Source organism: Chlorella variabilis (genome assembly GCF_000147415.1).
Source record: "Chlorella variabilis unplaced genomic scaffold CHLNCscaffold_7, whole genome shotgun sequence".
NCBI lineage: Eukaryota > Viridiplantae > Chlorophyta > Trebouxiophyceae > Chlorellales > Chlorellaceae > Chlorella > Chlorella variabilis.
This window is the reverse complement of record NW_005435081.1, coordinates 1546580-1569546: the sequence shown is the minus strand read 5'-3', so window position 1 is coordinate 1569546 and position 22967 is coordinate 1546580. Positions and strand designations below refer to the sequence as shown.

Below are 22967 nucleotides of genomic sequence, written 5' to 3'. Positions count from 1 at the left end.
CAGGGGCTTGCGGCTGGACAGACAGCCAGCGGGAGCCGCCGCGGGCGGCGCGGGCGGCAGTGCTCTGCCGCTGCAAATCTGAGGCCTGACCTCCCACCCACCTTCCCACCCGTCGCCCCAACCCGCTCCACCGCCGCCGCTGCCGCAGGGCCGCCTGGACCTCTTCTTCCTCTGCCTGGCCGCCCTCATGGCCCTCAACCTCCTCATCTTCCTCTGGGTGGCCGCACGCTACGAGTACAAGGCGGTGGAGCACGTGAAGCGCGTGGTGCTGCCCCGCAGCCTGCAGGTGGGTGGAAGGTCAGGCCTCAGATTTGCAGCGGCAGAGCACTGCCGCCCGCGCCGCCCGCGGCGGCTCCCGCCGGCTGCCTGTCCAGCCGCCAGCCCCTGACCACCCCTCCCCGCCCCTTCACCCCTCCCGCCCTGCCGCAGAGGCCGCCACGCCCGCCGCCGTTCCCGCCTCGCTCGCAGCCCGTGGACAGCCTGGGGGCGTCGCGGGCGCACCCGCAGGCGGTGCCTGGCGCGGCGGGCGTGGCCAGCTCCCCAGCACCTTCCATCTTCTCCCGCTCCGTCACCTTCATGCCCAAGTCCCCGGCCATGCCCGCGCCGATGCGCTGAGGAGGCGGGAGGAGAGGGGGTCGCCGGGAGCGCTGGGAGGCCGGGGTGCTGCCAGCTTGGCCGGCTGGGCCGGCGTGCGTGCGGGGCGCGCGGGTGGCGTGTGCCAGCTGGCGGGTGCCAAGAGGAGCGCTCAGAGGAGAGACTGCTGCCGAGAGAGAGCCCTGAGAGGCTCGCCGATCAACCTCATCGATGTTTAGTCCGTGTGTTCTAGGCCGCGCTGCCGCGGCGCCCATTCTTGCGCCCGCCCAATTCTTGCGGTCCCCCCTGCACTTGCTGGACTTTTTCCCTGTGCCAATGATTTGGTTGCATGCTATTGTGCTTGCATTGCAAGCGTGTGTGAATCGATCTGTATGCGCATGACTAGAGAGCCTGTGTAAACCAAATGGATGCTTCATTGGCGGCGGTGGACTCCTAGGCGGGAGGAAAGCAAACGGCGGCGGGTCCTTGGCTGCGTTGACCTTTCTGCGAGCAGATTGCGGTCACCATGGAGCGTCTGGCGACCTCCCTGCGGCTGCCCAGCAGCGTGCAGGAGCTGGACGAGAGCAGCCCGGCGTTTGCAGGCGCGCCTACCTCTCTTGACGCCTCCCAGCTGGCTGCCTGGCTGCAGCAGGCCAGGCAGCACCCGGTGACGGGGCTGGAGTGGGGCGTGGTGCTGGCAGCAGTCAAGCACGGCTCTACCCAGCTGTGGCAGCAGGCCGGCACCCAGCTCGTGTCTCTGCTGGCCTGGGCTGCACAACGGGCCAGGCTGCTGCTGGAGCCGGGCGGTGCAGCCGGGCAGCAGGCAGCCGTGGCGGCGGCGGCGGCCGAGCAGGAGGCCGCCGCGGCCCTGTCGGAGGTCGACGCCGGCAACCCGCGGCAGCTGCTGGCGCTGCGAAACACGCTCAAGCTGTCCCTCTTCTTCCTGTGCTGCATAGCCAGGGGCGAGGGCGGCAGCGCTGCAGCCGCACCGGCGCAGCAAGGAGACGCAGGGGCAGCGGTCGCGACCGGCAAGGGTCCTCAGCAGCCGCGGGCCAAAAAGTCGCGCCGGGGAGGAGGCGGCGGCGACGGCGCGGCGGCAGAGGCAGCCGCCTGCGCGGCGGCTCGCCTGATCAGCAGTGCTCTGCTGGCTGTGAGCGCCATCGAAGAGGCGATCTGGGCCAGCCGGGTGCTGCTGCCAGCACTCGGCGACCTGCGAGCGGCGGCGCGCCTGGCGCAGGCCACAGCGCTGCACTGCCTGGCGCACCCCCTGCATACGGTGGGCAGCTCCAGCAGCTTCAAAGCGCTGGCAGAGTCGTGCCAGCAGGCCATGTCAGGTGGGAGGGCTTCTATGAATAGCTTGACTTGCAGGCAGGGGAGCCCCTTTCGTACTGCGGCTGCAGCAGGTCCACGGGCGGTGGGTGCCTCTTCGCCTCCCTCTGCCCGCAGCCATCCTGTCCCGGCCCTTTGTGGCAGCCGACGAGCGGCGCGCGCACGCCGCCGCCGCCCAGGCGCTCGCCGACGTGCTGGGGCTTGTCAGCGAGCCCAAGCAGAAGGGCCAGGCGCGGCGCTGCGTGCTCGTGGGTGCTTGCCCTGTGTTGGGTGCTGGCCCGGGGATGGGATCCCAGCCGACTCTGCGTGGCAGCACCGCAACCTGCCCCATCGTGTTGCAGGTGCTGTCTGCTGCGGCGCGCCTCGTCGGCGACGTCATGGAACAGAGCAGCCGGGCAGGGGTGACCATCGTCGGCCGGCTGGCAGAGGGCATCCAGCAGGCAGCGGCGGCGAGCACCGGCGGCGGCAGCTCGCGTGCAGCCGCATCGGCGGCGGCGGCAGCAGTAGCAGGGCAGCGCCTGGATGCATGCCTGGGATTTGCAGCCATGCTGGCTGGCCCCTGCGGCAGCCCCCAGCTGCAGGCGGCGCTGCTGCTGTGCCTGCCGCAGTGGCTGCCGCAGGCGAGCCACCCGCGCAGCAGCACCCGCCGCCTCGCGCTCGACCTCTGCTCCGCCTTGCTGCCGCGCGCAGGGCAGCTGCCGCAGCGCAACTGTGTGGCGCGGGCCTCTGACAGCGCGGGCCCTGAGCCAGCTCCAGGAGAAGCGGCACCACCGCCGGCGCCTGCACCAGCAGCCAGGCCGCTGTCCACCCACGTGGCGCTGCTGCTTGCTGCCATCGTCAGACGGCTGAGCGACAGGGATGCCACTCTGAGAGCCAAGGCCCTGGGTTGCCTGGAGAAGCACGCTGCCCAGCTTGCGGCGCACCTGAGTGCTGCTGAGGGCGGCCAGACGCTGGACCGCCTGCTGCCGGCGCTGAGCAGCAGGTGGGGTGTCTGGGGCCAGAGGCACCTGCCTGCTCATGAGATTAATGCAGAGGAAGAGTGGGTGCAACGACTCGTGCCCCAAGTGCACCGGCACTGCCGCGGCCAACCTCCAGCGCTCCTGTCGCAGGCTGTGCGACAAGAGCCCCAGCGTGCGCAAGAAGGGCGCTTCCCTGCTGGCTGCGCTGCTAGGGGCGCGACTGGCGCCAGGCGCCGCCGCCAGGCTGGCCGACGCGGCGCTGCCTGTGGTGGGCAAGCTGCTGAGCGTCAGGCAGGACTCGGCGCTGCAACCCGGGGAGGAGGCAGCCAAGGTGGAGGGGGGGGGGGGGGCGCTTCGGTTTCGGGGGCTGCTGTGGACTTTGCTTGCTTTGCTATGCTGCACGGTGACCGCTTTCATCTGGAGTCGAGAATGGTGGCGGGCTGCATTCCATCGAGCTGCCCCTCTGTTGCTGCAGGCGCTGGGCCAGGCTGTGCTGCGCATGGCTGCCGCCGCCAGCTCAGCGTCCGGCCTGGTGCACCTGCTGCAGCTGTCACGATGCATTGGGGATGCTGGCGCCCGCGCTCAGCTGCAGGCTGCTGTGCTCGGAATGCTGCTGCCAGCGCCGGCGGCGGCTGCTGCACGGGGCAGCGCAGGGCCGGCAGAGGCTTGCGCTGCAGCTCTGCTGCACAACTTAGCGGCGGCCCTGCATGGAAGGAGCCGGCAGCAGGTGCAGCAGGTGAGGAGGGCTGTGCAGGATGCACTGGCTAGCAGAGCAGAGGGCACAGGGGCCACCGGCCATGCTTCAGCAGAGGTGGTGGGCGCAGCGGTGCGGCTGTGCTACCAGCGCCTTCACTCCAGCACCCACAGCCTCCAGTCAGCAGAACAGGGGGAGGATACATCTGTGCAAGACACAGCAGCTGCCTTGAGCGGCAGCCTTGAGGCGCTGCATCGAGCAGCTGCTGCAGTGTTTGTGCTGGGACCGCTGAGCGGCCGGGATGCGGCGACGGCGGCAGCAGAGGTGGCGTTGCTGGCCGGGGCTGTGCAGCGGATTGCGGAGGTCAGCACGACCCTGGGCAGGCTCAGTTCCGGCAGCAGCGGCAGCACCAGCATGCAGAGATGCCTCTGTTGGCTGCTGCAGGCCCTCAGCCTGGCTCTGCAGCAGCTGGGTGTAGCCGGTGCGCTCAGCAGCAGCCAGGTCAGCAGCTGCGAGCCGTCGGCAAGCCAGGTGGCGGTGGCCGCGCTCGCCCAGGCTTCCCTGCCTGCCCTGCATGCACTTCTGCTTTCGCCAGCCAGCGCTGCGGCTGAGGTGCGCATGGCTGCGCTGGGAGCTTTGTTTGCCCTCCCCAGGGAAGCCCAGGCCGCGCTGCGCCTGCTGCGCTGCCTCACGGCGGCAGCCGGCAGCGGGGTCGCCGACGCGGCAGCTGCTGGCCTGCTGCCACCTGTGGCGCCAGCTCAGCTGCGCATGGGGGAAGGCGCAGAGGGCCAGCTGCTGCTCATCACAGCAATGGGTGGCGCTGGGCCTGAAGTTGTGTCCGGCCAGGCCGGCTCCGGCGGTGGCCCCGCCGCAGAGCCTCCAGCTGCCAGCCTGCAGCAGCAGCACGTGCAGCAGCAGGCCCTGCTGGCGCTGCTGGAGCTGCTGGGTAGCATGGCTGGAAGCTACGAAGAGAAGCGAGCTGCCTTTCTACAGGAGCTGCAGGCTGGCAGCTGCCATGGCCAGCAGCAGCGGCAGCAGCAGCAGGCACAGGCCCACAAGAGCAAGGCTGGCCGGCCGCTGCGCCCCGCGGCAGAGTGGTGGGTGGGCGACGCTGCGGGCGGCCAGCAGCTCGATGCGGCAGCCGTGCCCTCCGCAGCAGCAGCAGCAGCAGGGGAGGCCGCCAAGGGCGACTCTTTGCAGGCCTCGGCTGCTCCAAGTGGCGGCGGCAGCGGCAGCGGAGGGGACTACATGCAGGCCGAGGACGAGGCGGCCAAGCACGAGGCAGCGGCGCAGCGCTATCTTGATTCTCTGCTGGCAGCGGGCGATGCGCCGCCCGCCTGCTACCTGCCGCTGCTGGAGCGGCTGGCGGCGGCAGAGGCGGCGCCTGCCGCGATCCAGGCGCGTGTGCGGAATGCAGGCTGGAGCGCAGCCTGCCTGTCTAAGCGCTTTGAGGCTTTGCTGCTTGCAGAGTGCAGCCTGCTGTGCTGAGGTGTTCAAGCCTAGCATGTGAACCCCCGATCCTCATGCTTGCAGGCAGCAGCGCTGCGGGCGCTGGGCCGGCTGGCGGTCCTGTCTGAGCCGCTGTGCCGCCGCGCCGCCGCCGTGGCAGAGGGCCGCCTACAGGCGGGTGGCAGTGGCGGCGCAGAGCCGGTGCGAGAGGCGGCAGTGGCGGTGCTGGCAGATGCAATAGATGCCTTCCCCAATGCCTTCAGCTGCAAGCTTGTGCTGGTGGGGCGGCTGATGGTTCCCGGCGAGGCGGCGGCGCCGGGCGAGGGAGCGGCGGCTGGCGGAGCTATGGAGGCAGGGCAGGCAAAGGAAGAGCAGGCAGAGGCAGAGGATGCTGGCAGGGTCGAGCAGCAGCCTGCAGGGCCGACGGGTGCAGCAGCAGTAGCAGCCGCAGCTGCGTCAGCTGCAGCAGCAGAGCCGGAGGCGCTCAGGGCGGCTGCGGATGCCTCGGCGGGGCAGCGGCTGGCGCAGGTGGCGGCCGCCGCCTACTGCCGCCTGCTGCTTCGCAACAAGCTCAAGCTGCGGGGCGTGCTGGGGCCGGTGGGAGCGGCCCTGGCAGGCGGCGCCCCTGCCGTCGCCGCCCTGGTGAAGCATGCCCTGCGGCAGATGCTGGCGGCGGCGGCGCCAAGGGAGCGTGCCCGCCTCTGCCTGGACCTCTTCCACCAAACCCCGCTGCCCAGCCGACAGCGGCTTGCAGAGGTGAGGCTCGCAGCAGATGGGGAGACGACGGGGCAGCAGGCCTGCACTGAGACAAGGGCCCACCCCATGCACTTGGCCTGCTTCTGACGCAGCCTGCCAGCCGCGCTCCTCCCCAGCCCCAGCAGCCGCTGCCCAGCGTCGTGCTCACGCCTTGCCCTGCCTTTGCCCTGCCTTCCCATGTCTTGCCACTCTCCTCAGGTGCTCGCCGACCCTGCGGCCGGCCTGCTCTCAGAGGCAGACCTTCGCGGCGACTTGCTCACTAGCCAGGCTGTGCAAGCCCTGCTGGCTGCTGCTGGGGCTGCAGCGGGGGGCGCCGAGGCGGAGACTGCGGTGCTTGCGGCAGCCCGCCTGCTGCACCACATGCACCCTTCCTCCAAGGTTCTGGCAGCGCTGGCTGCGCAGCTGCAGGCTGGTGGCGGCGGCGGCGGCGGCGGCGGAGGTGGTGGAGGAGGACGGGGAGCGGCAAGCCTGCTGGGCAAGCTGCCACCGCAGGCACGCCACGCGCTCAGAGCGTTTGTGGGCAACCACGTGCCGGCAGGGGTGCCGGGGGCCGATGCGGAGGGTGATGTGGCGGCGGCGGCGGCAGCAGATGGCGGCGAGGCCGCCGCAGCCGCGGGGCACAAGCGCAAGCGGGGCAGCAGCGTGGCGCTGCAGCAGCAGCTGCTGCAGCTGCTGGGAGGTGGCGGCGGCGGCGGCGGCGGCGGGCGTGCGGCGAGGCCGCCCCGGCCTGCCACGACAGCGGCCACCGCCGGCACAGCCAGCGGCGGCAGTACGCAGGCCGAGACCGAGCCAGCTGGCAGCGGAAGTGAGGCCACAGGAGCTGCGGCTGCATCGGTCAGCAGGACGACTCGCGGCGGCAGGCGGCGGCGCAGCCTGGCCAGCAGCGCTGCGTACGGCAGCGCCGGCAGCGCAGGAATGTCGCCGTAGATAGCTGGGCCATCGTATGTTGCGCTGCTGTGCTGCTGCTCTTGCTCGAGGGAGGTATTTGACATCAAGCTTACTTTAAGACGAGCTTTTCCTTCCAGGCAGAACACTATGGCAGGCAGAACAGGAGTGGAAGAGAAGCTGTGCAGGGCTGCAAAACTGTGTGCCAGGCTCGAAGCAGAGTCCGCAGGCTGGCTCCAAACCTGCCCAGATGATGCGCGGGCTGAACTCGGGGGAGGAGCAGGCCGCCCGCCGCTGGCGCTCACAGCTTGCTGCCGGCCTGCTGCTTGCGCGCCACCAGCCTGTCCCTGGATTTGCGCAGCAGGGCGTGCACCTCTGCAGGGCATGGGGAGAAGCAGGGGTGCAGGTGACGGCGTGAGGCTGCGTGCTGGCGCCCTGTCGAGCGGCAGGCGGCGCGCTGTGACAGCGGGCCTCGAGGACAGCGGCAAGCTCCTGCAGGCAGAGCAGCCCACCAAACCGCAGGCAGCACGCCCTCCGTGTGCCCTCCGTGTGCACATTGCCCTCCGTGTGCCGCCCAGCCAGCCCAGCCCAGCCCAGCCCAGCCCGCCCACCGTCGTAGTGCGGCGCGCACTCCTGGCGCACGCGCTGCAGCCAGGCCTGCACCCGCGGGTGGGGCGCCAGCAGCTCGGCCATGCCGGGGCCCTGCAGGGCGGCAGGAGGGGGAGGAGGGGGAGTGGGACGGGAACGGGGATGGGGTGAAAGGAGGAGGAAGAGGAGGAGGAGTGTGTGTGTGGTGTGGGGTTTGTGTGGCATGGTGGCAAGCTGGCTGCCAGAGCGTGGCATGCGCGATCCTCCCCCAGCCGCGCGCCCACCCCTGTGCCTCCGCGCAGGGCAGGCGACATGCACGCCCGTGCAAGGGCGCCCGCCCGGCGCGCCTGGCTGCCGCCCGGCCGCGCGGCGGCTCCCCTGCGCACCTGTGTGGCCCCATCCAGCAGGCACAGCTGCTCCACCTCACACACCAGCAGCAGGTCGGCGACGCTGAGCTGGCGCCGCCCCGCCACAAACGGCCCCTCCCTCAGCCACACGCGCTCCAGGTGCTGGCAGGGAAGAAAGGAGGACGGGGCGGGCGGCGTGTGTTGAGGACGGCGCGGGCCTGCCAACCACCACGATTGGGCAACGGGCGTGCGCAGGCATCGCCGGCGGCGCCGCCAAGCAGCGGCGGCGAGCGGCGCGCGGCGGCAGGCAGCAGGCAGCAGCGGCGCCGGGCGGCGGCGGCGGCCAGGGGGCTCGGCCGCACCTCGAGCGCCGTCACGAGGGTGGGCAGGCCGTAAGAGGTGACCAGCGGCTCGTTGCTGGGGAAGCCCAGGCTGCAGCGGCGGCGGCGGCGGCAGCAGGAGGGGGACGTCCGGCGGTGGCGGGGCATCGGTGCTGTAGGTCAGCGGGGTGCACGGGCAGCCCCCAGAGGCGCTGGAGGAGGCCAGGCAGGCGCCCGGATACCCAGCACAGGGCTGCCACGGGGCCAGGGACCACAGCACAGGGCCACCACAGGGCTGCCACAGGGTTGCCGCGGGGCCAGGGGCCAGGGCCGGCGCTCACTTGAGGCTGATGGCTCGGTTCCACACCACCAGCATGGAGCCGATGCGCAGCGAGGACGCGTGCCAGGCCATGACGGCATCCAGCTGGGCGCGGGCGCGCAGGTCGCCTGCACGGGGGCGCACATAAGCTCAGGGCCGGGCAGGGGCCGGGCAGGAGCCGGGCAGGCGGAGTGAGCGGCGGGGCGGCGGCGGGAGCCGAGGCAGGGAGGCGCGGCCGGCACAGCCCGGCCAGCACAGCGCAGCCCGCGGGAGCGGGTGGGAAGGCCCAGGGGGCGGGCGGTTGGAGGGGGCAGGCGCAGCTGCAGCGCAGCTGCCTCACGGGGGTACCAGTGGTCTGCCGCCCGCCGGCTGCCGCACAGGTACTTGAGGATGGCGGAGCTCTCGGGCAGGCAGAAGGCGCCGTCCTGGGCGGAAAGTTGGGGGCGGGCAGCGGCGCGCGGGCATGACGGCCAAATATGGCGGCGGACGCGACAGGTGTGGCTTTATGTGGATTCCGGGTGGGTACGGGAGCAGGAAAGGGAGCGCAAGCTACTGTTCTATGCAAAGTATGCGGGGGCCGGTGCGCCGTCCGTGCTGCCTGCCTCCTGCCTGGGCCTGCCACCACCGCGAGGCAGGGACGCACCTGCAGCGCGGGCACCTTGCCCAGCGGGTTGACGGCCAGGAACTCGGGCCGCAGCTGCTCCTTTTTGCCCAGGGTCACGACCTGGAGGCCAGATTGGGAGGGTGCGCAGCAGGAGGGGTGTTGATGAGCGCCTGTCAGCAGCACAGCCCAGGACACACAGCACTCCCATACCTGGCCTGCCGCACCGCGCGAAATGCAACCCCTACCACCCACCTTCTCCTCAAACGGGATGCCCGCAACCCTGCAGGGCACAGGGGGAGGGGAGGCGGCCTGGGAGGCGAGGTGGAGGCTGAACGGCGGCAGCAGCGGCGCCAAGCGGCGGGTGGGCGGGGCACCCCGGGTGCGGTCGGCGCGCGCGTCACCCACCTGCAGAAGATCAGGCAGGTGCGGCTGGGCTGCGAGAGGCGGTCCACGAAGAGCTTGGGCGGGTCGGACTCCATGTCGGCGATGGCAGAGCTCTCGCTCCCGCTGCAACTCAGGGCTAAATGTGGCAATGTCTCCTGGGCGTGCAATGGGTCTGTAGCCAATGCCGAAGCTGACGTGGCCTTGGACCAAGGCCTACATCTATGAGGCGTCAATATACATACCACTTACCGAATGAAGCGCGCTGCTACATCCTTGCCACCCTTGGAGATGGTCAGGAGGGGTCCTCCGCACCCGGTGCCGGCCACCAACTTTGCCACTTGTCTGAGAGACGCCAGGGCGGCGCAGGACAGCGGCCTGCTGGACGTGCTAGCTCTGGTGGGCATGCCGAAACGCAACAGCGCGGTGCTGACGATGCCCCTGCGTGGTACCGCCCACCGCGTTCGTTGGCGGGCGCACTCGGGTGTTTCCCTTCCCATCGAGGGCTCCCCTACCGCAGGGCGTCATTGCTTCAGGCCTCCTGCGCTCCTGGCCAATCCTGACCGCTGCCGATGCCGCATTCCTGGGCGCCTTGGCTGCCCTGAGCGGCAGCACTCTCGTCTGGAGGCTGCGCTGGTCTGCCGGCTACACCCGCTGGCGCGAGGTGCCGGCCGTTGCGATGCGGGTGGCAGTGGCAGCCTCGCCCACAGCCTGGAGGATCACCCAGCAGGCCCTGAACGGCGCGCCGCCCTACAGCGCCAGCAGCGCCCTGTGGAACGCCGCAGCCTTTGGCCTGCTGATCGTCTTCTGCTCCTTTGCCGCCACCGGGAGCGTGATGGTGAGTGGGGCTTCGGCCACGGGGCGGGGCCCGCTTGCCGAGGCAAGGCAGCACCTGAGTAGGCATGCAGGCCTCTGATCTGTCGGGGTCCCCTGGGCATATGATGCATGCAAATTGACCCACATGACTGCCCTGCAGGCGCTGGCCAGCCCCGTGCGCCTCTGGCTGCACATCCCGACCCAGGTCGCTGTGATGCTGCTGATTGGCCGGCGCAACCCAGACATCTGCAGCACAGCGGCGCTGCAGCACCCCGCGGCGCAGCGGGCAGCCAGACACGTGTACTGCGGCCTCTCCGCCCTGCTGCGCCTGATGCCGCTGCGTGCAGCAGCGGTGCCGCCGCAGCACGGGCCCCTGGGCCGCTGCCGGGCGGTGCTGGGCCTGGCGGAGCTGTTGCTGGGCTTCCTGGCGCCCACCCTGGTGCTGGCGGCAACCGAGAGCATGCTGTTCCAGCAGTACCATCGCCGCTGGCAACAGCAGCAGCAGCAACGGGAGGAGCTGGCGGCCGCTGAGCCATCAATCAGCAGCAGCCAATTTGGAGCAGGCGGTAGCAGAGGGGGAACTGCAGCCGCTCTGAAAGCCCCCAGCCGGCTGGCGATGCGGGGTTACCTGGGGCTGCTGGCGGGCATGCCGTACGAGGCGGCCGATTGGATGGCGGCCGTCCTTTGCTGCTCCCTGCTGCTCGCCTCTGCCTCGCAGCTGATTCTGCTGTTGACGCCGGCGGACTGAACGGCGCTTGGCAGGCGCCACCGCGCGGCGAGCACCACATGATGAGGCCCAACTGTTCATTTGATTTGCAAGAGCGTATTGTTGCGTTATCCGACTGTCATCACAACAGCCTACGGGGGCAGCTTGGAAACGACCTGCGGGGTCGGCACGCTTGGCGCGCCATGGCGGCGGCAATGCCGTCCAGGAATGCACGGTTCCCAACGCTGTATCGTGCGTTTGTCCCTACCTTAAACACCAATGCAATGCTTACAGCCATCGCGCCGCGCTCCAGCTTCGCATACAGCGTGCTGCAGAAAAATGCCGCGCAGGATGGCCCCCTGTTGGACACCCTAGGGCTGGTGAGCGCTTCAAGAAGTGGCGAGAGTCCGTGGACAGCTGGCCGAGAAGGGCTCTCCCCGATTATTCAGCTACGCCCTTGCACGCTCCCGCCCCCTAACCCCTGCTGCAGATAGTGATTGTGGCCGGCCTGGTGCGAGGCTGGCCGGTGCTGGGCGCCGCCGACTTGGCCTTTCTGGCCGCCATGGCAGCGGTCTGTCTCGGCGCGCTGGCATGGCGCCGCTTCCATCCCGGCTCCTTTGCTCGCTACCGCGAGCTGCCAGCCGTGGCCTTCCGCTTGGCGGTGGCTGCCTCCCCCGCGGCCTGGAAGATCACCCAGCAGTCGCTCAACGGCGCTGTGCCATACACCGGCGGCAGCGGGCTGCGGGACACGGCAGCCTTTGGACTTGTCGTGTTGTTCAGCAGCTTCTCGGCCACCGGCAGCGTCATGGTGAGCAGGAGGCATCTCGCGGTTGATTGCATGCATGGCAGAACGGAGTTGGAGAGTCAGCCTTGTCGTTGATGAGCACACCGGCGGCCGCTTGTGTGCCGGCGAAAGCTGCCGCTGCGGCGGCACACCCGCTCTGCAAGCAAGGCCCTGGCTAGATCCTGCCGCTCCTTAGCTTAACTTGGCGACTGCCGCCTGCCGCAGGCGCTGGCGCGCCCCGTGCGCCTCTGGATGCACATCCCGACCCAGGCCGCCGTCATGCTGCTGATTGGCCGGCGCAACCCAGACATTTGCAGCACGGCGGCGCTGCAGCACCCCGCCGCGCAGCGGGCAGCCGGCGCCGCGTACGGCTTCCTGTCGGCGCTGCTGCGCCTGCTGTCGCGGCCCATGGCTGCCTCCTCGCCGCAGCACGGGCCCCTGGGCCGCTGCCGGGCGGTGCTGGGCCTGGCGGAGCTGTTGCTGGGCTTCCTGGCGCCCACCCTGGTGCTGGCGGCATCCGAGAGCATGCTGTTCCAGCAGTACCATCGCCGCTGGCAACAGCAGCAGCAGCAGCAGGAGGAGCAGCAGCGAGCAGAGCTGCGCGTCAAAGAGCTGGGAGCCGTTCACCAGTGTTGGGAGGGAGAAGCGATCGGCGAGCCATCTTGCAGCAGCAGCTCCTGGAATGACGGCAGTGGCAGCAGCAGCAGCAGCGGTGGCGGCGGCAGCACGGCAGCGGGCCCACCCAGCGCTGTGATGGGCAGCGCCATTGCAGAGCAGCCGGCGCCAGCGGCCGGGACGGCGCCGTGCCTGCAGCCTTCCAGTGGGCTGGCAGAGCAGTGCTATCTGGGGCTGCTGGGCTGGATGGGCAAGGAGCCAGAGGAGCAAGCCATGTCGGGACTCAGCTACTCGCTGCTGCTGCTGGCCTCTGCCTGGCAAGCCGTCACCCTGCTCACCCCGGCTTGATGTGCAGATCCTCTTTCCTAATCCCAACCCTTTTTCATTCAGTTTTGCCTGATTCCCTGCCCCATTCTTCCTGCCTTGGGTGGGTCCTTTCTCGAGCGCTGTTGTTTTGCGGCGCCAACGGCATGCGTTCCGCTGTTCTGACATCTCCTGGCCGATCTATTTGCTTTTTCGATAAATTTGTATCCAATTGGAAGCTATGGCAATTCTACATTTTGCTGGAAGTGCCCCAAACAGGCTCCCGCCCAGTGGCGGCATGGCACACGCACTGCACAGCGGCAGCAGGGCATAAATGTCAGTACATCGGGCGATGTCGCAACGCCCATCTGTGCTGTCACAACGGTCTTAAAGCGGCATCGCACACGTTACAGTCGGTTCGAGCCACCGGTACACCGTACTCGCGAGGTGGGACCGCTGGCTCGCCACCCCGTCCCCATCGCCTTGCTCGCTTCCTGAATTGGGTCGAACGACTGCCACGCACGCGAGCGCAGCCTCATCCGCCGGGATGCACACCGAGATGCACGCCGCCAAGTGACGGCTGCCGCCGCCACCGCCGCCGCCGCGTGCCGCCATCTGCCCCCTGCCGCCCCCCGACACCCTGCCTCGCCTCTCGCCCTCCGTGCCACAGATGGGCAGCGTTCTGTCCGTCGAGGATAGGGTCCAGGAGGGCCACGTGGGCCAGGTCAACCTGAATGCCGCCCAGATAGCGGCAGAGGCGATGTCTCAGCTGGGCATGGCCACTCGGGTCGAAATCAGGTTTTCGTGCAGAGGCCTGCCGCGCAAGGACACGCTCAGGTGCGGCCCTGGGAGGGCATGCCGTGGTACAGAAGCTGTATACTCCCCACTGGGGTGTGCCCCAGGCTAAGCATATGCTGCTCCGACCCAGGCATGTGCTCCTGCTGTTCTACTTCCGCTTCCTCATGTCCCGCCGCCGCTGCCCACTGCCCTCTGCCGCAGCAAGTCGGACCCCATGGTCGTCCTCTACTCCTCTGCGGCCACGGGACAGACGCAGTGGTCGGAGCTGGGGCGCACCAACGTTGTGGCCAACACCGCAGGCGAGGCGGGGCGGGCGAGGCGTGTTGTGCGCATGGGGTGGCCACAGCGGGGTGTGCGGGCGTGATTGGGCGGCACCAAGCGGCGGGCCGGCTGCCCTGCCCCGTGCGTGGCGTGACGCCCCCACACCCGCCCACACGCTCGCTCACCCACCCTCTCACCCGCCGCCCTCTCACCCACCCACTCACCCACCCACTCACACACCCACACGCGTACCCGCAGATCCCGACTTTGTGCATCCCGTGCTGGCCAGGTACAGCGCCGAGGGCCAGCCGCAGCCGATGCGGGTGGTGGTGTACGATGTGGACAAGCGAGCCAAGAGGCCCGAGGCGCTCAGCCTGGCGGGCCAGGACTACCTGGGTGGGCTGCGGCAGCAAGGGTGCCTGGCAGGGGTGGCGGTGCTGGTGTGTGGGCGGGTGAAGTGGGTGTGGGCTGGTGGTGGTGCTGGTGGTGCTGTGCTACACCAGGAGCTGCGCTGTCCGAGGGTGCGGGCTGGGATGCTGCCGCTGCTGCAGTTGCCTTCCTAGCTGCTTGCCCTCCACTCGCTGCTCTGCTCCTCACGTGCTGCTGCTCACGCGCTGCCTCTGCTCCATTTCCTGCCCTCTGTGCCTGCGCTGCCGCTCACTCGCCTCTGCCGCCGCTCGCTCGCATACGCTACCCGCGTGCTGCCCTGACCTGCGCTGCAGGCGAGGCGGAGTTTATGATGTCCGAAGTGATGAGCGCACCTGGGCAGCGCCTGGAGCTGCAGCTGCTGGACCTTGCCAACGGCCGGCAGCTGCCGCCAAGCTGCGTGGTGGTGCTCAAGGCGGAGGCCATGGCGGCGCAGGACACGCGGGTGGTGAGCGCCTGCCGCGCCTGCCGCGCCTGCCAGCGGCGCCGGCCTCGGCAGGCGATGGGGTGCTCTGCTGTCAGGGCGGTGGGCGTGTGGACACTTGGCGTGCGGGTGGCAGCCTCGCCTTGCAGTTGCAGCACAATCCAAGCTGCTGCTTGGGGGCGGCAGCAGCCATGCCTGGGCCTGCCACGACCGCGGCCGCCACCATCACTGCCACCACCACCACCGCCGCCGCTGGCTTCGTCCATGCCCTGCCCTGCCGCAGGTCCGCATGGCCTTCTCCGCCACTGGGCTGGCCAAGAAGGATGTGATGTCCCAGAGCGACCCCTTCCTGGCGGCCCTCAAACGGCGGCCCATCGGCGGCGAGAACGATTGGGTGCCAGTGTTCAAGACAGAGGCGAGTGAGGGGGCGGGGCGGGGGTGGGGCCGGGGTGGTGGTGCGCTGCTGGTCGGGGGTGGCGCGTGGCCCATGCAAAGAGGTTGCAAGTAAGTGGTCTCGTGTGTGTTGGCGCATGCGGAGAGAATGTCACACGCACGGTACTGTTCTCATTTGTGTGTTGGCTGGGTAGATGGCATAGAGCACAGCTGCGGCAGCAGGCAGAGCGCTGCGCCTGGGCCCAGTAGTGCGCGCGCAGGCTCCCACCACCATCCTGCCCCTGCCGCCTCCCCACGCCTCCTCTCTCCCCTCCCGCAGGTGCGCAACAACAACAGCGACCCGCTGTGGCAGCCGATCGAGGTGGACATCCGCCAGCTGTGCGGGGCCGACGAGAAGCTGCCGCTCAAGCTGCAGGTGCGCGCAGCGGCCGTGTGGGGGACTGCACAGCCGCGCCCGCCTGTACGCACCCATCCACCCGCCACACGTGTGCACATGCATGTGTTCGCTGCGCCCTCCCCGTCCATGGGACCACCTCCCCGACTGCCCGCACCCACCATGACTCCATCCCGCCGTCTCCCCACCCCCGCCACATCCGTGTGTGCCCCCACCTCCCCAGGTCTGGGATTTTGACACCAACGGCCACCACGACCTCATCGGCGAGCTGCAGACCTCGCTGGGGCAGCTCAAGGAGGCGGCGGCCACCCCCGCCAAAGCGGGCCTGCACACACTGGACCTGGTGGCGCCGCCGTCCAAGAAGAAGGGCGGCGCCGCGGGCGGCAAGCCGGGCACCATTGTCATCCGGCAGATCATGATCCGCGACGGACCCACGCCGCAGCAGCAGCTGTTTGGTGAGCTTCCTGTGTGGGGATTGGGGGGCGTAGGCCTGGGGTGGGGTACGGGCTGGTGGCTGGTGGTGGTGGGGCGGAGCATCGAGGGCGGCGGAGGTGGCTTTGCCCACAGCTCTTGCCCCTGCGTGCCCTGCGCGTGCAGGCTGCTTCCAAGCGTGCATGGGCGAGGCGTGAGGGGCGCGCGCTGCATGGCCAACCATTTGCGCCAGCGCTGGCGCGACAGCAGTGATCAGCTTCCCTCAAAAGTGTTCTTCTGTTATCACCTGACTTGCTTGTTGTATTCAGCCGTGTGGTATCGTATCGAACTCTGAACTCCACCCACAAAATTCGCCAGAACTCAAATTGTAAGCGGACTTTCTTCCAGACGAGGTGCCTGAATTGAGGTGCCTCCTGGCCTCCCATTCGGTTCCTGGCTGCTGCCAGCCTCAGCCTAACCCTCCATGGTGCCCAGCCACGACGCCCTGCACGGCCAGGAGGTGGAGGGCCACGCCTCGTTCGCTGCTTGGCTCAACCTTCACAGGGCCGGGGCGGACTGGCTGCAAGACTGGCTGCTTGTGGTGAGCAGGGCAGGGCCTGGGTTTGGGCGCAGCCGGCTGGCAGCAGCGCCCGCGCGGCAGCATCCCATCAGCCGCCGCCCTGCCGCACCATGCGCCTGCAGGGGCTAGCAACAGCTGCAACGTGCTGCTGGTGGCGGCGCCTGGCCAGCTCTGACCTCGCCCTGCTGGCCGCCTGTGCCGCCGCCAGCGTAGCTGCCAGCGCCTGGCGGCGGCTGCGCCCGGCCAGCTACGCCGCCTGGCGGGAGTGGCAGACGGCGGCTACACGGGTGAGGCGTAGCTTCCAGCAGGGCAGGGGAGGTAACGCGCCCCCATGGTTTGAGGCCTACTGCCGCTCAGCCCCGAAGCATGGACGCACTACGTATCCAGCGCTGCTGCACCTGCCAACTGCAGGTCGCCCTGGCGGCGGCGCCCGCCACCTGGCGCCTCGCCAGCCTGGCGCTCGACGCCTGGGCTCCCTGTAGTAACAGCAACACTGCCGGTACCGCCTGGAGCGCGGCAGCATACCTGCTGGCCCTCCTGCTGGCCTCTTCTGTACCGCTGGGCAGCGCACTGGTGGGTGCCGACGCTGCTGTCGCTGCCGTTGCTGCACGGGCAGGCTCGTCATGCCCTGACGAGGAGGCACTGCTAGCAGCAGGACGCCTTGGCATCACGCGCACGCGAGGCTCGCTGCGCTGCAGGCGCTGGCGCGTCCCCTGCGCCTCTGCTTCCACATCCCGGCGCAGGCGGCGCTCGTGGCGCTGGCGGCGGCCCACAACCGTGCCGCCTGCGCCAGCCGGGCCCTGCAGCACCCTGCCGCTGCGGCCGCCACCGCGCGGCTGCACGGCTGGCTGTCGGCATCCGCAGGGCTGCTCCTGCAGGTGCCCTGGGCTGAGCGGCGGCAGGCGCCAGACCCGGCCCGGCAGTGCGCCGCGGTGCTGGCCTGGGCGCAGCTGGCGCTCGGCTTTGTGGCGCCCACAGCGCTGCTGGCTGCAGCGGAGAGCCGGCACTACCTGGAGTTCCAGCGGGCGCGGCGGCAGCTCCTTGCCCGGCACGCCGCACACGGCGCGGGCACGGCAGGCGCGGCGGTGGCGCCGCCGTCTATCGCCGAGGGGCGGCGCGCGGCGGGCTGCCGCGCGCAGGAGCCGGCCGCGGCACCTGGCGGCGGCGATTGCAGCGCCCCTGCTTCGGCGCTTCCTCGGGCCTGGTGGGCGCGCCTGTGCCTCCGCCTGCAGCCCGACGACGGCGGGACGGCACGCATGTACCGCTTCCTGTACTGCCTCCTCAACGACCCCGCAGATCCCACCCTGCGCTGGCTGCTGGCGGCGCTGGCGGCGGCGGCTTGCTGGGAGGTGGCCACGGCGTGGCACTAAATTGATTCCTGTCGGCGCCCTTGCTACAGAGCATGATGCTGCCTGCCTTGACTGTGATCACATGATAATAATACAGGTATGGTCAGACATGTTGGAAAGACTCGGAGAGTCCCAGCGCAGTGTGATGGAGGTGGGTATGATTGGTCTGGGATAGCAGCTGGTCACTGGAGGACAGTGTAGTGCACATGCATGAGAGGAAGAGGAGCCCAGGGCGAAACAGTACGGTACAGCCAGGGGCCGCCAGGCTGGCCAGCGGCCGCATGGAGACGCCGAGTGGCAGCCTGACAGCCGACAGGCGTGCCTGGCAGCTCCACAGCCAACCCAGCCGCCCGCGGCCCGCCTCACGCCACCGTCACCTTGAACGCCTCGCTCTGCAGCGACCCGGCGCTTGCGCCCGCCGCCATGCTCGCCTCCTTGCCCTCGCAGGGGTCTTCAGGATCGTACACCACATTGTGCGCCCCGGCAGGGGCCAGGACGGACCCAGGCGGTGGCAGCAGCGAGCCTGGGTGGGCCCAGAGCAGGACCGCAAACGTCATGAGGATGGGCAGCGTGTCTAGCGTGTAGAAAAGGACCTGAAGGGAGAGGGGGGGTGGGCGGGATGATCATGGGGTTGGGGGTGGCCCGGGGCGGCGAGGGGACGGGCAATGATGGCAGCGGCGAGGGGTACGGGCAGCAGCAGCTGTGCCGCCGCCAACGCACACACCTGCTGGTGGGACAGCACATAGGTGCCTTCAGGGGCTGGCCAGCTCAGGATGGTGTCCTGTGCAAACCTGCAGCACGGGGCCAGCTTGGCGGGGGTCAAGGGGAGAGGTGTGGAAGCGGGCGAAGGCGAGAGGCTGCAGCCCGAGCTGGCAGATCGCTGGCTGCAAACGCTGGCAGAAGCGAGCGCCGCCCCAGCCGCCCCACCAAACCAGCCATGCTGCCAGTTGCTCACTCAATGAGGCGGAAGGTGTTCCGGATGTACCTGCAGCAGCGGTCAGCAGCGGGCCACTCTTCAGTCAGTTTTCAGCTGAAGGGGTTGGCCAGAAGCATGCTCCAGCTGGTGCATGGCCTCCCTGCTGCGTATGCGCTTCCCACGCTGTGCTGCCTTCAACATGCGCAGCAGCCCCCCCGAGCAGGACCGGCAACTCACAGCAGGACCATGGTGAGGTAAATCCCCAGGAACAGCTTGCCGGTGCCTCGCCGCCCCCGCAGCGCCATCCTGCGGCGAGGCAACAGGTGGCGACAGGCGCAGCAGCGTGAGGGGGAGCGGGCTGCTGCCTGGCGGCTTTGTGCAGGCAGCTGCACAGCAGCGGCGCCCTCCACACTGCATAATGTGTACTCACTTCTGGTGCCGGTGGGTCCAGATTGTGAGGATGGTAAAGAAGAAGAAGAAGATGATCTGCGGCAGCAATAGATACACAGAGCTCCGCTCACTGCGCTCACGCCCTGCCACATGGCAGTGTCCAGTGCTATGTGGCGGCGGCAGCTGCCAGCTCAGCATCGCCAGCTCAGCATATCGCCAGACCGTCGCCATCCAGCTGCCCACACGCCAGCGCCAGCAGCCAAGCCTGGCCCCGCCGGGCAGTCTGCCCGCCTGGCCCCAGGGCATCACCTGGAGGCACAGGCCGATCAGAGTGATGACCGATCCCTTGTGGATCTGCTCCTCATCGGGGTCGCCCGAGGACTGCAGGGCAGGGTGGGAAGGGAGGGTGCGCGAGTGTGAGAGTGGGAGCGGGGCGAAGTGAACAGGTTGGGCCCTGAAGGTCAGCCGATGTAGGGCTTTAAGGCATGCGTGGCATGCGTGCTTCCATTCAGAAAAGAAGCGGGGATGCCCAGGCCCTCCCGGGAGCCCACCTGTGAGGACGCCCAGATGGAGATTCCGATGGTCTGGATTCTGCGCAGACGCCAAGGGTGTGGAAGGGAGGAGGTGGTGGCGCAAGAGAAGCTTGGCAGCACGGCGGCAGCAGCCGCGGTGGCGTGGCCGCCTCATCTACTGAAAAGGCAGAAAAGCAGCACCGAAACAGAGCACCCTGGCAAGCAGCGGGGCACCCACGTGATGCCCAGGATGTCAGAGGTGCAGAAGAGGGTGGTGATGAGCCAGCCCTGGAGCATGCGCCGGCCAGCGGTGAGGTCTGGGGAAAACTTGAGCACGATGCCGACCTGGGGCGGGGCAGGGGTGGGACAAACAACAAATGACTGTTATCAACATATCAACGTAGGGGTGGCGATGGTGGGAGGCCCAGCAAGGCGTGAAGCCATGCCTGGGCAGGGGGCAGCCCCTGCTGCCGGCCCTGCCTCTCAGGCTGCCGCCAGCCAGCTCGTCGGGTGGTCGGCAGCGGCGCATCTGCTGCCTTTCCACCGGCTCCGCCGCTGCTCATCCAGCTGCCTGCCGGGCTCACCGTCCAGTAGAGGGTGGCTTGGATGATGTTGGGGGCCATGATGACGAACACTTGCATGATCACATCTGCGGGGTGGCAGGCGGTGGGGCTGGCTTGGCATCAGCCCAGGGCACTCCTGCTGGCGTGGCTCGACAGAACAGGACTGGCCTAGCACACTCACAGGCTGGGAAGACGTTGCCCTTTCCAGACATTTCGGTCGCTGCAGCACATGTGGCCACGGGTGCAAGTCAGAACACGGTGGCAGGCATGCAGGTGCAGACAGGAGGTGTCGCATGCGCCACTGCCGCCACCCAGCTGCTGCCGCCTGGCACGTGGCGCACCGTACACAAGGCAAGCGTATCCAGCCGACTCAAAGCACGCGACAGCGCTGCAGGCAGGCGGGTGCGGGGTGTTAGTTTCAGTTCCTGAGTCAGCATGGTGCCAGCAGGCTCATGCGTGTGGTCAACAGCCCGCCTGGCGGCAGCGCAGCAGCACCCACGTCATCGTGTGCATGAAGCGGTACGGCCGCCGCCACGTCTTGTACGCAATCGCCACTCCTCCCAGGAAGAAAAGTGTCATGGCGATGATGGCAAGCGCCAGGCTGGGCGAGTAGTTGAGAAAGTCCTCGATGGGCAGGGTGGACACATCGTACAGCGCCATCGTGCCGTCTGCTGCTGCGTGGCCTGATCGACGGCGGCGGCGGCGGCGGCGGCCTGGTGGCAGCCGGGCAGGCGGGGGAGCGTCCGCTTCAGTCGGCGCTGGTTCACCTGCACAAAATGCTGTTGGCCAGGTCTTAGCCCCACAACTCCTCCGGGCCGCGGCTAGGCGTCCCCCGCCTGTTGCCGCCCCACACCCTGCAGGGCAAGGCCCCGCGCACACCTCTCCAATAGGTTCTTCTAGATGTGCACTGCGCGTTTGTCCTGGCTGCTCGAGCAAGCCCCAGTAACGAGTCTGAGACAAGCTGGGAATATCGGTGACGGGAACAGACAAAGCTCGCTGGACGTTTATTGTGAACTCCTCTGGCTTTCTGTGCAGACCGCGGCCTCGATGGGCAGCTCCGCAACCTCCTTCCTTCAGTACCGCCAGCTGTCGCCTGGCGGCTGCTGGATCTGCCGCCACGGAAGCCTGATGGAAGCACCATGGTGAGGGTGTGGCGGGGTGCTTGTCCACATGCTGACTGCCAGGAGCAGCAGTGTGGCACTGCAACAACAACATTTCACTTTCCTTGTTTCCCGTCTGCGCAGGACCTACCACCCCGACGATGAGGCGTGTGGCGGCGCCTGCTGCTTTTTGCCTGGAATAGGTGCCAAAATAAACAGACAGTCAATCAGGTTGGATAATGACTGATAATACCAGTGCAGTCTGATGGAGGTGGGCTAGTTCACATGCGTGAGATACAGAGGAGCCGCGGTGCAGACGCCGCCAGCGCGCCTTGCCGCTCCGCTGCTAAACCTGCCGCCAGCCCGCCGCCGCGGCCCGCCTTACGCCACTGCCACCTTGAACGCCTCGCTCTGCAGCGACCCGGCGCTGCCCCGCGCCGCCATGCTCGCCTCTTTTCCCTCGCAGGGGTCCTCAGGATCGTATGCCACATTGTGTGCCCCGGCAGGGGCCAGGACGGACCCAGGCGGCGGCAGCAGCGAGCCTGGGTGGGCCCAGAGCAGGACCGCAAACGTCATGAGGGTGGGCAGCGTGTCGAGCGTGTAGAACAGAACCTGAAGGGAGAGGGGGGGGGCGCGGGATGATCATTTGGGGGGGTGGCCCAGGGCGGCGAGGGGACGGGCAATGGTGGCAGCGGCGAGGGGACAGGAAGCAGCAGCTGTGCCGCCGCCACACACACCTGCTGGTGGGACAGCACATAGGCGTCGTCGGGGGGTGGCCAGCTCAAGATAGCATTCTGTGCAAACCTGCAGCACGGGGCCAGCTTGGCGGGTGTCCAGAGGAGGTGCGGCAGGGTGTGCCAGAGGGCCGCAGCCAGCGGCTGGCAGCGGGGCTGCGAGCTCATGCCGGGGCTCTGGCCAGCTGGTGCCAAACCCTGGCAGAAGCGAGCGCCGCACCAGCCGCCCCACCAAACCAGCCATGCCGCCAGTCACTCACTCAATGAGGCGGAAGGTGTTCCGGATGTACCTGCAACAGCAGCAGCAGCGGGCCACTCTTCAGCGGAATGGAATGGCCAGCAGCCTGCTGGTGCATGGCCTCCCTGCTGCGCATGCGCTTCCCACGCTGTGCTGCCTGCAGCACCAGTCCCCTCCCCTCAGCAGGACCGGCAACTCACAGCAGGACCATGGTGAGGAAAATCCCCAGGAACAGCTTGCCAGCGCCTCGCCTCCCCCGCGGCGCCATCCTGCGGCGCAGCAACAGGTGACAACAGGCGCAGCAGCGTGAGGGGAAGCAGGCTGGCGGCCTTGTGCAGGCACAGCAGCGGCGCCCTCCACACTGCATGATGTGCACTCACTTCTGATGTCGGTGGGTCCAGATTGTGAGGATGGTGAAGAAGAAGAAGAAGAAGATCTGCGGCAGAAACATGAACAGCGGAGCTGCGGTCACGTTCCACCGCCAGATGCCCAGCCAGTGCAGAGTTCTGTGTGGCAGCAGCACACGCAAGCTCATCGTTGCCAGCTCAGCATCAGTAGACAGTTACGATCCAGCTGCCAGCTGCCAGCCTGGCAGCCAAGCCTGGGCCCGCCGGGCAGTATGTCTGCCAGCCCCAGGGCGTCACCTGGAGGCACAGGCCGGCCAGGGTGATGACCGATCCGTTGTGGCTCTGCTCCTCATCGGGGTCGGTAGAGGACTGCAGGGCAGGGCGGGGCATGTGTGTATGGGTGGGTGGGTGGGTGGCCCACCCGGGGGTGGCTATGCAAACAGGGCAGGCGCATTCATTCATTCAGCACACAGCCCGGCCGCCTCTTGCTCGAGGGCGGCCCACTTTGGCCTGGGCAGCCCGGGCCGCCCTCCCCCCCGGGCGCATGTTCGGTGTTGGAGGGGTGTGCCCAGCGATAGGGGGCCCCTGAAGGCATGCGCCGAGGCCGGGAAGCGTGGTTCGGCGCTGCTGCACGCTTGGCGATTTGACCAGAACCACGTGCCGCCGAGTTGCGGCCGCAGTTTCCGGCCCACGGTCTACGGTC

General features: G+C 68.7%; 5 protein-coding genes across 5 annotated transcripts in view; 2 read left to right on the top strand and 3 right to left on the bottom strand.

Annotated features, from left to right (window-relative positions):
- CHLNCDRAFT_144528 (hypothetical protein) overlaps positions 1–615 on the top strand; it is a gene marked incomplete at both ends in the record, with an annotated part of 6231 nt that extends 5616 nt beyond the window's left edge. Inside the window, 2 exons of the mRNA XM_005848919.1 lie at positions 149–286; positions 430–615. Of these exons, the coding sequence (XP_005848981.1) occupies positions 149–286; positions 430–615 (324 nt within the window). The remainder of the gene's footprint in view (positions 1–148; positions 287–429) is intronic.
- A 484-nt stretch (positions 616–1099) lies between these two features.
- Positions 1100–6687, top strand: CHLNCDRAFT_144527 (hypothetical protein; the record flags this gene model as incomplete). Its single annotated transcript, XM_005848918.1, has 10 exons — positions 1100–1907; positions 2020–2150; positions 2244–2884; positions 3012–3192; positions 3337–3597; positions 3802–3918; positions 4000–4073; positions 4209–4959; positions 5089–5760; positions 5959–6687. The coding sequence occupies 10 exons, from the start codon at positions 1100–1102 to the stop codon at positions 6685–6687; spliced, it is 4365 nt and encodes a 1454-aa protein (XP_005848980.1).
- Positions 6688–6733: 46 nt separating this feature from the next.
- Positions 6734–9344, bottom strand: CHLNCDRAFT_57549 (hypothetical protein). The gene is made up of 9 exons (XM_005848709.1): positions 9229–9344; positions 9076–9103; positions 8863–8943; positions 8560–8644; positions 8242–8347; positions 7943–8012; positions 7620–7742; positions 7257–7347; positions 6734–7020 (listed from the first exon to the last, which is right to left on the bottom strand). Exons 1-9 carry the CDS (start codon positions 9300–9302, stop codon positions 6947–6949), a joined length of 732 nt encoding a protein of 243 aa, XP_005848771.1. The 5' UTR covers positions 9303–9344; the 3' UTR covers positions 6734–6946.
- Positions 9345–17826: 8482 nt separating this feature from the next.
- CHLNCDRAFT_144521 (hypothetical protein) lies at positions 17827–20505 on the bottom strand (the record flags this gene model as incomplete). Its single annotated transcript, XM_005848708.1, has 11 exons — positions 17827–18057; positions 18189–18255; positions 18420–18449; positions 18618–18686; positions 18811–18866; positions 19080–19151; positions 19322–19361; positions 19521–19627; positions 19867–19931; positions 20187–20233; positions 20345–20505. 11 exons carry the CDS (start codon positions 20503–20505, stop codon positions 17827–17829), a joined length of 945 nt encoding a protein of 314 aa, XP_005848770.1.
- Positions 20506–21326: 821 nt separating this feature from the next.
- The window catches only part of CHLNCDRAFT_144520 (hypothetical protein), a gene marked incomplete at both ends in the record, with an annotated part of 3574 nt that continues 1933 nt past the window's right edge, over positions 21327–22967 (bottom strand). Inside the window, 6 exons of the mRNA XM_005848707.1 lie at positions 21327–21557; positions 21683–21749; positions 21940–21969; positions 22118–22186; positions 22298–22353; positions 22562–22633. Coding sequence (XP_005848769.1) covers positions 21327–21557; positions 21683–21749; positions 21940–21969; positions 22118–22186; positions 22298–22353; positions 22562–22633 — 525 coding nt within the window. The remainder of the gene's footprint in view (positions 21558–21682; positions 21750–21939; positions 21970–22117; positions 22187–22297; positions 22354–22561; positions 22634–22967) is intronic.